Source organism: Ostrea edulis, chromosome 7, assembly GCF_947568905.1.
Source record: "Ostrea edulis chromosome 7, xbOstEdul1.1, whole genome shotgun sequence".
NCBI classification, from domain to species: Eukaryota; Metazoa; Mollusca; class Bivalvia; order Ostreida; family Ostreidae; genus Ostrea; species Ostrea edulis.
The window spans coordinates 67,405,167-67,418,449 of NC_079170.1; the positions used below are offsets into that span (position 1 = coordinate 67,405,167).

The 13,283-nt window shown below is 36.1% G+C and overlaps 1 protein-coding gene across 3 annotated transcripts in view; it reads right to left on the reverse strand.

The window, feature by feature from the left end:
• LOC125655710 (uncharacterized) overlaps positions 1-13,283 on the reverse strand; it is a 66,109-nt gene that overhangs the window by 28,169 nt on the left and 24,657 nt on the right. For all 3 annotated transcript variants that reach the window (XM_056145128.1, XM_056145129.1, XM_056145130.1), the window contains one exon: positions 11,513-12,139. In XM_056145128.1, coding sequence (XP_056001103.1) covers positions 11,513-12,139 — 627 coding nt within the window. The remainder of the gene's footprint in view (positions 1-11,512; positions 12,140-13,283) is intronic.

Genomic DNA, 13,283 nt, shown 5'->3' on the forward strand with positions numbered 1-13,283 from the left:
CGTATATATTTGTATGTAAAACTTTGATCCCCCTTGTGGCCCCATCCTAACCCCAGGCGCCATGATTTGAACAAACTTGGATATGCATTATGTCAGAAAGCTTTCATGTAAATATCAGCTTTTCTGGCTCAGTGGTTCTTGAGAAGATTTTGAAAGATTTTCCCTATATATTTGTATGTAAAACTTTGATTGCCTATTGTGGCCCCGGGGCATCCGATCCCCGGGGGCCAGGATTTTAACAAACCTGAATCTGCACTATATCAGGAAGCTTTCAAATAAATCTCAGCTTTTCTGTCTCTGCTGTTCTTGTGAAGAAAATTTATCAAGATTTTTCCTATATATTTGTATGTAAAAGTTTGATGTCCTATTGTGGACCCATCCGACCCCCAGAGGCCATGATTTTAACAATTCAAAATTTGCACTATATCAGGAAGCTTTCATATAAATCTCAGCTTTTCTGGCTCTGTGGTTCTTGAGAAGAAGATTTTTAAAGATTTTTCCTATATATTTGTATGTACAACTTATATCCCCTATTGTGGCGATGATTTTAACAATTTAGAATCTGCATTACCTAATAAAGCTTATGTATAAATTTCATTTTTTCTGACCCAGTGGTTCTTAAGAAGATTTTTTAATGACCCAACTCTATTTTTACTTTTTCTTGATTATCTCCCCTTGGAAGGTGGCCTGGCCCTTTATTTTAACAATTTAGAATTCCCTTTACATAAGGATGCTTTGTGCCAACTTTCGTTGAAATTGGCTGAGTTGTTTTTGAGAAGAAGTCAAAAATCAGAAAAGCTCACTTGAGCTTTTAGCTCAGGTGAGCTAAAAACAGTACCTCCTACATTATAAAAGATATGGCTTATGTTCTAATTTTAATTCTAAAAGTAGGTCAAAAGTCAATGTTAGGTCATCACATTAAAAGTCTTGCCACAAGGAATACACGTATTAAATATGAAAGGTATACCTCTTTTAGCGTAAAATGTATGACCAGATGCTGACTTCAACCAGAGCAGTCGAAGAAATAATTTGAGAAGTATCTTTTTGTGATAGCCATTGTATAATATGGCATCTGTTCAAAAAATTTAGTTCGATCGATATTATATAACAAAGTATCTATTAATCGCATTAAGATTTTTAGAATATTAGGCAATCAATATGTACGGATAGTTGTAGATTGTTAGTCCCCGAGGGTCTCTTCAGCCCAGTAGCTAAGTAACTTCGTTACTAGCTTAAAAATACAGATGTATATTTAATTGCTGTTATAAAATTTAGAAATTCACAGTGATTGGGAAGGCCAATGAGAGACCGTCTTCAAATACCAATGCCGATAAAAGCAATGATACCGTTGAGAAGGGGACATTGAAACAAAGTAGAAACATTTTCAAGAGCGGTGGAAAAGATTGTGGTCATGGTTCAGAGTTTCAATTAAAACAATAATGTTCCACTGCACATTTGCTATTTATTGAAATATGTTGATGGGCCATTAAATCTGAAAATGGCCCATTAAAAACTTAAGCCATAGTCCCATGGGCTATTTTGGCCTTCCCAATCACTGAATTCATTTCAAAATTAAGGATTATCTCCCTCACGCATAGCTCTTATCCTTAGACGAATTTGACTCCAAATTTTGGCACACTTGTTTTTCCCTATAATAGCTCTAAAACTTCATTGTTATTTCGGATTTCAAAGATTTCAAAGATTTCGGTTGAACATCACTGAAGAGACATTCTTTGTCGAAATGCACATCTGGTGCATCAAAATTGGTACCGTGTGTTTCACATTGTCTAATTACATATGTCGGTATGATTGTACCGCATGCACAGTAACGTGTTTTCATGAAATATATCTGACTTTTAATTGTTCAGGTATATTCATCTGTTAAGGTGATATATAGTGCATCTTCAAAAACTACCTGGTTGGGCTGGAACTGGTAATCTATAGATCCTCACCCATGTATTATTAAGACCATCATCTTTCTACCTTCTAGATTGTTATAATTTCGCCTGCTTATTTCTTTTGAAATATTTGGAGGTGAGTGATTTTTATTAAACTAATTTCATGTGTCGCCTGCTTTGATATAGTAGATAACTCGATCGCATGGATCATGTTATCCAACATCCGCCTGTTGAGTCATACTTTGAACAGTGATCGATGTCATAACTCCTATAAGCAATACAAAATAGATAGTTGGGCAAACACGGACCCCTGGACACACCAGAGGTGGGATCAGGTGCCTAGGAGGAGTGAGCATCCCGTTGACCGGTCACACCCGCCGTGAGCCAGGAATATATCCTGATCAGGTAAACAGAGATATCCATTGTCAAAATCAGTGTGCCAAGAACGACCTAATAATTTGTATGAAACACGCGAGACAGCATTTGACCTAATGATAGGTTGTTTTGATGAACTAGATCGTTGTAACAACCATAGAATTTGCTAAATGCTGACTTCAATCGATTTCAAAACTGATCATACACAGAACAAACTCTTGCCTATCGAATCAGTTGAAAGATATAAACACCATATGCAGGTGATAATGGAATATTGCTACATAAATATGGGAAGTTGACGATGGAGAAGCTGAAATCATCCTGTTTGTCATACAGTTGAGTTGTCAGTTTGCTGTTAATGTCTACTTTCAATGCAAGGTGAAGATAAAGAACAGTGATCAATCTCATAACTCCTATAAGCAATACAAAATAGATAGTTGGGCAAACACGGACCCCTGGACACACCAGAGGTGGGATCAGGTGCCTAGGAGGAATAAGCATCCCCTGTTGACCGGTCACACCCGCCGTGAACCCTATATCCTGATCAGGTAAACGGAGTTATCCGCAGTGAAAGTCAGTGTGCCAAAAACGGCCTAACAATCGCTATGAAACACGTCAGACAGCATTTGACTCAATGCGAGGTTGTATTGACGAACTAGATCGTTATAACGACCATAGAATTTGCGAAATGCTGACTTCAATCGAGACTGTTGAAACCCTTGTACCATCAACTTGTTTGTCAGTAGCTTACCTCGATTTAAAAACTGACTATACGCAGAACAAGCTCTTGCATATCGAATCAGTTGAGATATATAAACACCATATGCAGGTGATAATGGAATATTGCTACATAAATATGGGAGGTTGACGATGGAGAAGCTGAAATCATCCCGTTTGTCATACAGTTGAGTTGTCAGTTTGCCGTTAATGTCCATAAAATACAGACCCTGAAGAGTGCTACTACAACTCCAAAGCGTTTCGTTTCCTTCCGTGCAAACCGTTCAGCGTTTTGTGCAGACCGTTCAGCGTCTCGTGCAGACCATTCACTGCAAATCATTTCGTGCAAGAATCATTCCATGCATGATCAAGCCACGCCCATAGAATCGTGCAGATCGTTCAAACCACGCCCTTAGAAACGTACAGACCATGCAATTCAGTTCGGCATGGGATGTATTAGACAGGTAAACATTGTTGGGAATTTGACCAATTATTTCAAAATGTCTTTCAACAGTAAACATCTGCAAATAATCGAAAGAAAACAGTTTATTATAAAACCACCATTGAACCAGAGCAAAATCTGATACCATTTTTTCACCCTTGGTTTAGTTTCTAGCATGTGCAGAAACATGTATATATCTGCCCTCATTATCTTTTTATTTATTCATTTTTTTTTTTTAAAATTATTTGTATATAGGAATAATTTATTTGTCTTGTTATGATCAAGTTTCTCTTTTTTAAAAACAAAAAATATTTTCATCAAAATCGTTAATCGGAACTGTCTGTATAATTCATAGACCGACATGTGTATAACTTGTATTTTCTACCCAAATTTCAAGGTCCTTTATTTATTTTTTTTACCACAGTAGAGGTAAGTTAATTCGGGTATTTGAAATTAACATTCGTATACAGAAGGTGTGCAAAGTGACGGGGGCAATTGAAATATGACAAAAGAGGTGTTTATATCTTTTGTCTCTCAAAACATGAATGCAGTTTTCTATAGGTTTAAAATTGAGGCAAATGCAACAATCTAATTAAAATTGGATGTTGGATCCGCTCGCATATCTGTTGATCATTATACTGTAGTTAGTAATTATTTGTTTAATCTATATTTCATTTAAATGATTTATTTCAATCTATTTCAATCATATTTAATTTGATTTTTTCATTTTGTTTTGTATATTTCCTTCTTATCGAAGGTGACAGATTCTTATCGACTGGCTAATTCTATGTCTAGATGCACCCACCCCCTCCCACCCGAGAATATGTTCTAGTCTTCGGAGAATTTTAAAAATCATTTTATTGTCATATACGTATATGTATGTAAAATTGTATAGGTTTATTCAAGATCTGCCTTTGAGAAGAGGCCTGCAATATACAAATTGCACACATGTTTTAACGGCACTTAAATTGAATGTACAAAAATCGATATATGCACCAAGGGGTGCATAAGCTGAGTTGCATGGGATACATTGTAAAGTCAGGAATGATGTGGCATATTTATAATTGTGAAGAAATAATTTCAGTTTTAAACTCTTCGAGTTACTGTCCAGAAACCATACTTGTCTAAAGTTTTCAATCTATTTTCAGTCACTGTGACCTTGACCTTTGACCCATTTCTCCAAAATCAATAGGGGGCCTTGCTTTGCTGGTATCTAACAATATATCCAAGTTTCATTTGATTCAAATTAAAAAAAATTCGAGTTATCCTCCGGAAACCAAGTTTTTTTTCGAATTTTAAATCTATTTTCGGTCACTGTGACCTTGAACTTTGACCTATTTTCTCCAAAATCAATAGGGGTCTGTCTGACCTGGTACATATCAATATCTTTAAGTATCATATGATTCGGATTTAAACAAACTGAGTTATCATCCGGAAACCAAATATTTCTGAAATTTTCATTCTATATTCGGTCATAATCAATAATAAATATTCCATGACGATACAATTTATGTATCTTTTTCCTTTTATTTCCGAAGTTAAAAATATTCATTTCCTTTTATTCCAACGTGTCTGTAAGTCATTAAACCTTGTTTAAACTAACCCCAGGATGAAACAAATAATGCCGAAAAAAATCAAAACATGTAGGTTATGCTTAGCGTTTCGTGCAAACCGTTCACAACCCTCTCCCCGCCCAAAAATATTTCAATCTGACGAATTTCTTTAAATCATTTTATCTGTTTTCATACACATACACATGTATATAAAATAGAATTAATCAACATCTGTCTTTGGGAAGAGGCCTGGAATATACAAATTGCAAATGTATTTAAACGACACTCAGAATGAATGTACAAAAATCAGTATATGCACCCAGGGGTGCATGAGCCGAGTTGCAGGGGATACATTGTAAAGCCAGAAATGATGTGGCATGTTTATAATTGTGAAGAACTTATTTAAGTTTTAAACTTTTCGAGTTGCTGTCTAGAAACCATATTTGTCTGAAGTTTTCAATCTATATTCAGTCACTGTGACTTTGACCTTTGTTCTCCAAAATCAATAGGGGCCTTGCTTTGCTGGTATCCAACAATATATCCAAGTTTCATTTGATTCAAATTAAAAAATTTCGAGCTATCCTCCAAAAACCAAATTCTGTTTTTGGAATTTTAAATCTATTTTCGGTCACTGTTACCATGACCTTTGACCTATTTTCTCCAAAAACAATAAGGGTCATCCTTACCTGCTACATAACAATATCTTTAACATGTTTAAGCATCATTTGATTCGGATTTAAACAAACTGAGTTATCATTCGGAAACCAAATATTTCTGAAATTTTCATTCTATATTCGGTCACTGTGACCTTGACCTTTGACCTTTTTTTCTCCAAAATCAATAGGGGTCTTTCTTATCTGGTACCCAACAATATATCAAAGTTTCATTTGATTGGGATTTAAACAAACTGAGTTATCATCTGGAAACCAAATTTTTCTGAAATTTTCATTTAATATTCGGTCACTGTGACCTTGAACTTTGACATTTTTTTCTCCAAAATCGATATGGATCTTCCTTACTTGGTATCTAATAATATATCAAAGTTTCATTTGATTCGGATTTAAACAAACTGAGTTATCATCTGGAAACCAAATATTTTCTATTTTCGGTCACTGTGACCTTGACCTTTGACCATTTTTCTCCAAAATCAATAGGGGTCTTTCTTACCTGATACCCAACAATATATCAAAGTTTCATTTGATTAGATTGTAAACTTTTCGAGTTAACATCCGGAAACCAATTGTTGACACCCAACCGCCCACCAACCCGCCAGCCCGCATCACCAATTGCCGAGTTCAACTTCATTGCAATTCGGCTAAAAATCAATATATGCACCCAGAGGTGCATCAGCAGAGTTGCATGGGATACATTGTAAAGTCAGGAATGATGTGGCATATTTATAATTGTGAAGACCTAATTTCAGTTTTAAACTTTTCGAGTTACTGTCCAGGAACCATATTTGTCTGAAGTTTTCAATCTATTTTCGGTCACTGCGACCTTCACCTTTGATCTTTTTTCTCCTAAATCAATAGGGGTCTTTCTTACCTGCTACATAACAATATCTTTAAGTATCATTTGATTTGGATTTAAACTTTCTGAGTTATCATCCGAAAACTAAATATTTCTGAAATCTTCACTCTATATTCGGCCATTGTGACCTTGACCTTTAACTTTTTTTCCTCCAAAATCAATAGAGGTCTTTCTTACCTGGTACCCAACAATATATTAAAGTTTCATTTGATTAGGATTTAAACTTTCTGAGTTATCATCCGGAAACCAAATTTTTCTGAAATTTCCATTCTATATTCGGTCACTGTGACCTTGACCTTTGATCTCTTTTCTCCATAATCAATAGGGGTCTTCCGTACCTGGTACCCAACAATATGTCAAAGTTTCATTTGATTCGGATTTAAACAAACTGAGTTATCATCCGGAAACCAAATATTTCTGAAATTTTCATTCTATTTTCGGTCACTGTGACCTTGACCTTTGACCATTTTTCTCCAAAATCAATAGGAGTCTTCCTTACCTGGTACCCAACAATATATCAAAGTTTCATTTGATTAGATTTTAAAGTTTTGGAGTTATCATCCGGAAACCAATTGTTGACGCCCAACCGCCCGCTCGCCCGCATCACCTACGTATCATCAACTTTGTTGCAACTCGGCTAAAAACAGCGATACAGACGCGACCATTTGATATTCAGTTTCAATGAATTTAATAGAGCAATGAATCAATAAAATTTGATTAATCAATATTCCTTGGTGATATGATCTTTGCATATATATTTTTCTTTTATTTCCGAAATTTAAAAAAAAAATCTTTTGTTTTCATTCCAACGATTGATCTAATTTAAGCAAAATTGAAAATTAACGTGTCGTACATGAGCAGTCATTTTAAAATGAATCTTTATCATTTCTTTCTCAACCTTTTTTAAATACCTAGAATACTGCAATAATATTCAAATTGAATTTGAACCAAATAATATCGAAAAAATCAAAGCGTGCACGTGTAAACGCTACTGTTCACCGTTCCGTGCAGACCATTCAGCGTTTCGTGCAAACCGTTCAGCGTTCCGTGCAGATCGTTCAGCGTTTCGTGCAAACCGTTCACCGTTCCATACAAGAATCGTTTCGTACCATTCCGTGCAAATGGTGTAGTAGTACGCTTCAGGGTCTATCTAAGTATGAAGCAAAAGTGGATGGTTCTGGGGTCTTTTATTTCCAGCTCACAGGGATTATATTGAATCGATTGAACTGATTGATTGAATATTGTTTTACGTCTCTCTCGATAATATTTCACTCATATGGGAGACGTCAGGACTGCAAAATTTTGGCCTATGCTCGCGGCTTACGGCCATTGAGCAAGGAGGGTTCTTTATTGTGCCACACCTGCTGTGACACGGGACCTCAGTTTTTGCGGTCTCCTTCGAAGGACCACCCCATTCAGTCGCTTCTTACGACAAGCAAGGGGTACTGAGGACCTATTCTAACCCGGATCTCCACGGGACTATCAAATTGACATATGAATGAAATATATCATTGTTAATATAATGACCATTAAATTTATAAAATGCTGACTTCAAACGAGACTGGTCAAACCCCTTAACATCTAATATTCTGTCAGTAGCCTTCCTCGATTCAACAAGAGGCCTATGGGCCAAATTTTTCTTCAATGCTATTATTGGTTTCTTCTGTAAATTGTATTGTATTGAAAGTATCTAATCACTGCAGAAGTATTCAATTTGTATCGTATCGTGAAGGGGGCGTATTGTTTCAGCCTTAACATGAATGCTTCTTGTCATAGTGCAGATTCAAGTTTGTAAAATGGATTTATTTACGGTTTGTAAGGGGGAGGGATAAAGCCCCATTCTCAATGCTAAAAAGCAGGTATATTCCTTTAAAATTCCCTTCAAAAATGAAAATGAATCAAAGCAGGGTATCCATATTCTTCATAAATCTATGGAAGCTTACAGATTACAATATTTGCTTCAAAATCATTAAGTAAATCTAAGTTTTTCGGCCTCTGTTTATCTAAATGTGGTAAGCTTTGACCAGGGATTTTTTAACCCCTTGAATCCAGGGTCCCCAAGTTTGGGAAAAATAGCGATATTTGATTAAAATTGGGAAATTTGTTTCATACAAAAAATATGAAAAACAAGCAAAAAGTTGACCATTTGATATACTATCATCAATGTAGCTGCTGTCTTATAAACAAGCCTTAATTTCCGGTTTCAAGCAGAGAAAAAACAACTCACAATTTTTTGCAACAGGGTGTCACTATAAGGTTGGATGGCCCCTTATGGCATATTCTCATTAAAGCATCCATCATTTGGGAATGAATATTGTTTAACGTCCCTCTCGAGAATATTTCACTCATATGGAGACATCACCATTGTCGGTGAAGGGCTGCAAAATTTAGGCCTGTGCCCGGCGCTTATGGCCATTGAGCAGGGAGGGATATCTTTATCGTGCCACACCTGCTGTGACACGGGACCTCGGTTTTTGCGGTCTCATCCGCAAGCAAGGGGGTACTGAGGACATATTCTAACCCGGATCCTCACGGGCTGGAATTTTTAAGAATAATTTTGGAAAAAACACCTGTTTTTAAGCATTGGAAATGGGGCTCAATTTCGACCCTCTACAGATCCTGAAAAACAATCTCTGTTGACTAAAATGAAAGTCAGGAGTATAATTATTCCTGAATGCGCTGGTTTGGTTTTCACCCTAGTGACCTTACTTATTTTATCTATGGAACATTTTCCCCAATTTCAAGCAAATGTCCTATTTTTTCCCCAATTGAAAAGGAACTGGGCCCTTGAAATCAAGACCTTAAATAGCCACTGAACAAAAGGTCTATGTCAGTCACCTCACTATATCAAACAACAAGAGGCCCAAGGGCCTAGAATCGCTCTTCTGATAAATTGTACAACCCCACCATTTCTATTCTTAGCCTCTTAGTATTCTAAATCTTTAGTTAAATCCTAAGAATTCAAAAAAAGTAGGTCAATGTGACCTACTTTTTGGTTTACACATTTTGAGAACCCAAGAAATATCAACTGACAAAGTTTGATGATTTTAAGCCAATTAGTATCTGAATATTGAAATATAGCTGTCAAATTCCAATCGTAGGTCATGGTGACCTACTTTCTGGTCAGCGAACTCCGAACATGCAAGACCCATCAACTGACAAAGTTTGATAACTGTAGGTCAAATAGTATCTGAAATATATAAATATAGCCGTCCAATTCCAAAAGTAGGTCAAGGTGACCTACTTTTTCGTCAACACCCTTTGAACATGCAAGACGCATCAACTGACAAAGTTTGATGACTGTAGGTCAAATAGTATCTGAAATATATAAATATAGGTGTCCAATTCCAAAAGTAGGTCAAGTTGACCTACTTTTTGGTCGAAACCCTTTGAACATGCAAGACCCATCAACTGACAAAGTTTGATGACTGTAGGTCAAATAGCATTTGAAATATATAAATATAGCTGTCAAATTCCAAAAGTAGGTCAAGGTGACCTACTTTTTGGTCGACACACTCCATTGACTCAAGATGCATCAACTGTCAAAGTTTGATGATTGTAGGTCAATTAGTGACTGAAATATATAAATATAACTGTCAAATGCCAAAAGTAGGTCACAGTGACCTACTTTTTGGTCGATACACTCCGAAGACTCAAGATGCATCAACTGACAAAGTTTGATGATTGTAGGTCAAATAGTGTCTGAAATATAGTAATTTAGCTGTCAAATACCAAAAGTAGGTCACGGTGACCTACTTTTTGGTCGACACAAACCGAAGACTGAAGACGCATCAACTGACAAAGTTTGATGATCCTAGGTTTTACAGTGCCCAAAATATGCATCTAAAATTGAAAATGTGAAATTTGAATATCTGCAAAATTCAAAAAGTAGGTCACTGTGACCTACTTTTTTTATAAATATGTTTCAAGGCCTCAAGATGCATCAACTTACAAGATTTGATGATTCTAAACCTCTTGGTATTTGAAATAACAACTTAAAATATATCTATAAATGATAAGCCATAAAATTCAGAAAGTAGGTCACGGTGACCTATTTTTCAGTTGACGCATTTCAAGGTCCCATGATCCACCAACTGACAAGTTTTGATGATCATAGGCTTCAAAGTGTCCAAGATATGCATCAAAATTAATTTTAAAATAAATACCTGCAAAATTCAAAAAGTAGGTCACCGTGACCTACTTTTGAGACAACTTAACACAAGGTCCTAAGATGCATCAACTGTCAAAATTTGATGATCCTAGTCCTTATAATGACTAAAATATCTAAGATTTAAGGAATTTAAAAAAAATTTAAATTTAGGTCAACTTTGAAGTGACCTTGAGACCATGTCCTTTGCCCCAGGGTAATGCCTTGAACAATTTTTAATCTACAACATATCCTCATCCTTATGTGTAAGTTTGGTGATAATCTGTCCTGTGGTTCTTGAGAAGAAGATTTTTTAGCAACCACTACTTTAGTTTGTATTTTCCTGATTATCTCCCCTTGTTAAAGGGTCACATCCCTTTATTTAGTATGTATGAAAGCCCTTGGGCCAATGATACCCTGTAACAAATTTGAAAAAAATTGGCCAAGGGGTTCTTGAGTTATAGCCCTTTTTCTAAAAAGTTTACGCACACCGCACACCGCACAAATGGCCATAGCATTAGCTCTTTGAGCATTTGGCTCAGAAGAGCTAAAAAGTCCATATCACTGAAACGCCACCTCACTATATCAAACAAAAAGTCTATGTCATTGAACAGTCACCTCATTATATCAAACAAAAGTTACACATCAGTTAACAGTCACCTCAGTGTATCAAACAAAAGGTCCATGTCATTATCCTACATTGCACCTTGACAATAAATATCATACAAGTTGATTGTAATACTGATCATACATAACATAAATGAAATATAGTTTACCGATATAGTATATTAAATGATAATATAGTGATGTTGAATTATTCTAATAAACTGATTGCTGAATCTTGACTTACTTTTAAGACTGGCCACTATTTCCCTGGTCGTCTTATCTTCCTCCACTTGCTTCCTCAGTTCTTCTTGGTAATGTAGGTCATTTTCAGGGTCCATCGACTCGTGACGTAGGAAATCCACCGCCTTTTCATATTTGTTTCCATTCATGAAGAAGGCATCCAGATCCACCATTGCCCTTCTAATGGTGGACCAGATAGAGTAAAAATCTGAGTTGGACATGGAGACATCAGAGGAGAACACACAACGATTCCGGACCAATCGAATCCTCTCGATGTTGGCAGAGAGACTCCTGTCGCTGGGGTCGGGATCGTTGCCCCAGCCCTTGGAGTGTGGTGATATGACAAATATATTCCTCAGTAAGATATACAGTAAAGAGATACCCATGTCTCTATAGTTCCCTGTGTAATCTCCATGTCGTGGTAAAATGAGGTCTCGCTGAGCAGCCGTCAGACGAGGAAGATGTTTGTTTTGTTTGATGACATGAGGGAATGTGTGTGGTAGGACGTAGTGACGCAGTAAGTCACGTAGACCATCCGTACAGGGACCGAGTATGACTCGACACGCTCTGTTTGTGTTCGTTGTCTCTGGTGTTGATTCATATGAATTAGCATTTGTTCTTTCAGGTGTTTCTACAAATGTAGTTCAACAATAATAGCGGTGAAACAAAGATTATAGGAAGATACAAGAACAGTATTAAGTTTCCTATATGACATTCCAACAAAATATGAAGGGTCAATGAGCTGATACTGTCACCTATGTAACATGACATGGAGCCCACAGGCCTTATAAGGTATATATAATCATGCAGTACCAATAGTACAGGGGGCTATGAAATCTAAAAATATAACCTGTTCAGGATTTCTAAGCTAAATTCTAATATTCAGCAACAGTATCAAACAAGATAGGTTCTTATAACTTAAATGCCCTTAAAGGACTTGTCCCGTAATTTTAAAACTTGCATAATTTTATGAAAAATATTCTTTATACTATAGTTGAAAAGGATACTAAATATAATAAACATTGTTGTGAGCATATTTACAGAGATATTGCGAGTTGAAATTCAAATAAAGCAATAATGCATATTTCAATCGGAGATTTACGCGCCATATTACTGTGACGTCATATGTGACAATTGGAATGAGAAAGCACGTAGTAAGCCGGTGGCGATTTAGGTGATAATCCTATTATTTTATCTATAAAACCGCTTTAACAGCATTACCTGTGTGTTTACTCATCAATTAATGGACTATGGTGTATTGTGCGGCATGCGGTTGCACCAATATTCAGAAGAAAGGGTGCCGATTTAATCATTTTAGTTCCTCAAACAGTGATTTATTTGGGGCCAAAATGCCACCGATATTCGGCTGTTTCCCCTCACTAAAATTAGCTATTTTTTCCCAATTATATGTATATGTTTTCCCCAATTTCAAATCTAGGGAAATTAGGCCATTTAAAAAAAAGGTTACCGTATATATTGCTGACAAAGAGTAAATACGTTTTTTTTTCTTCAGTTTTATTCTCCAAACCACTGCACATGCAAAAGGTTTTGTAAAGAATATGTAAAACAATAGAGGCATCCATATAAGCAGATATGCAGCAAAGTATATAGTTTCCAGATACACATTAAGCCATATTATATTGCTGACAATTTAGTTTGATCGCCATTATATGCAGGGCCAGGCTAATAACAGGAAGTGGCCAACAGTATAGTGTTTTACTAAAATCCGAAAAATACAAACACTGAGAGACATTCTGGAAACTTGATTATTAACA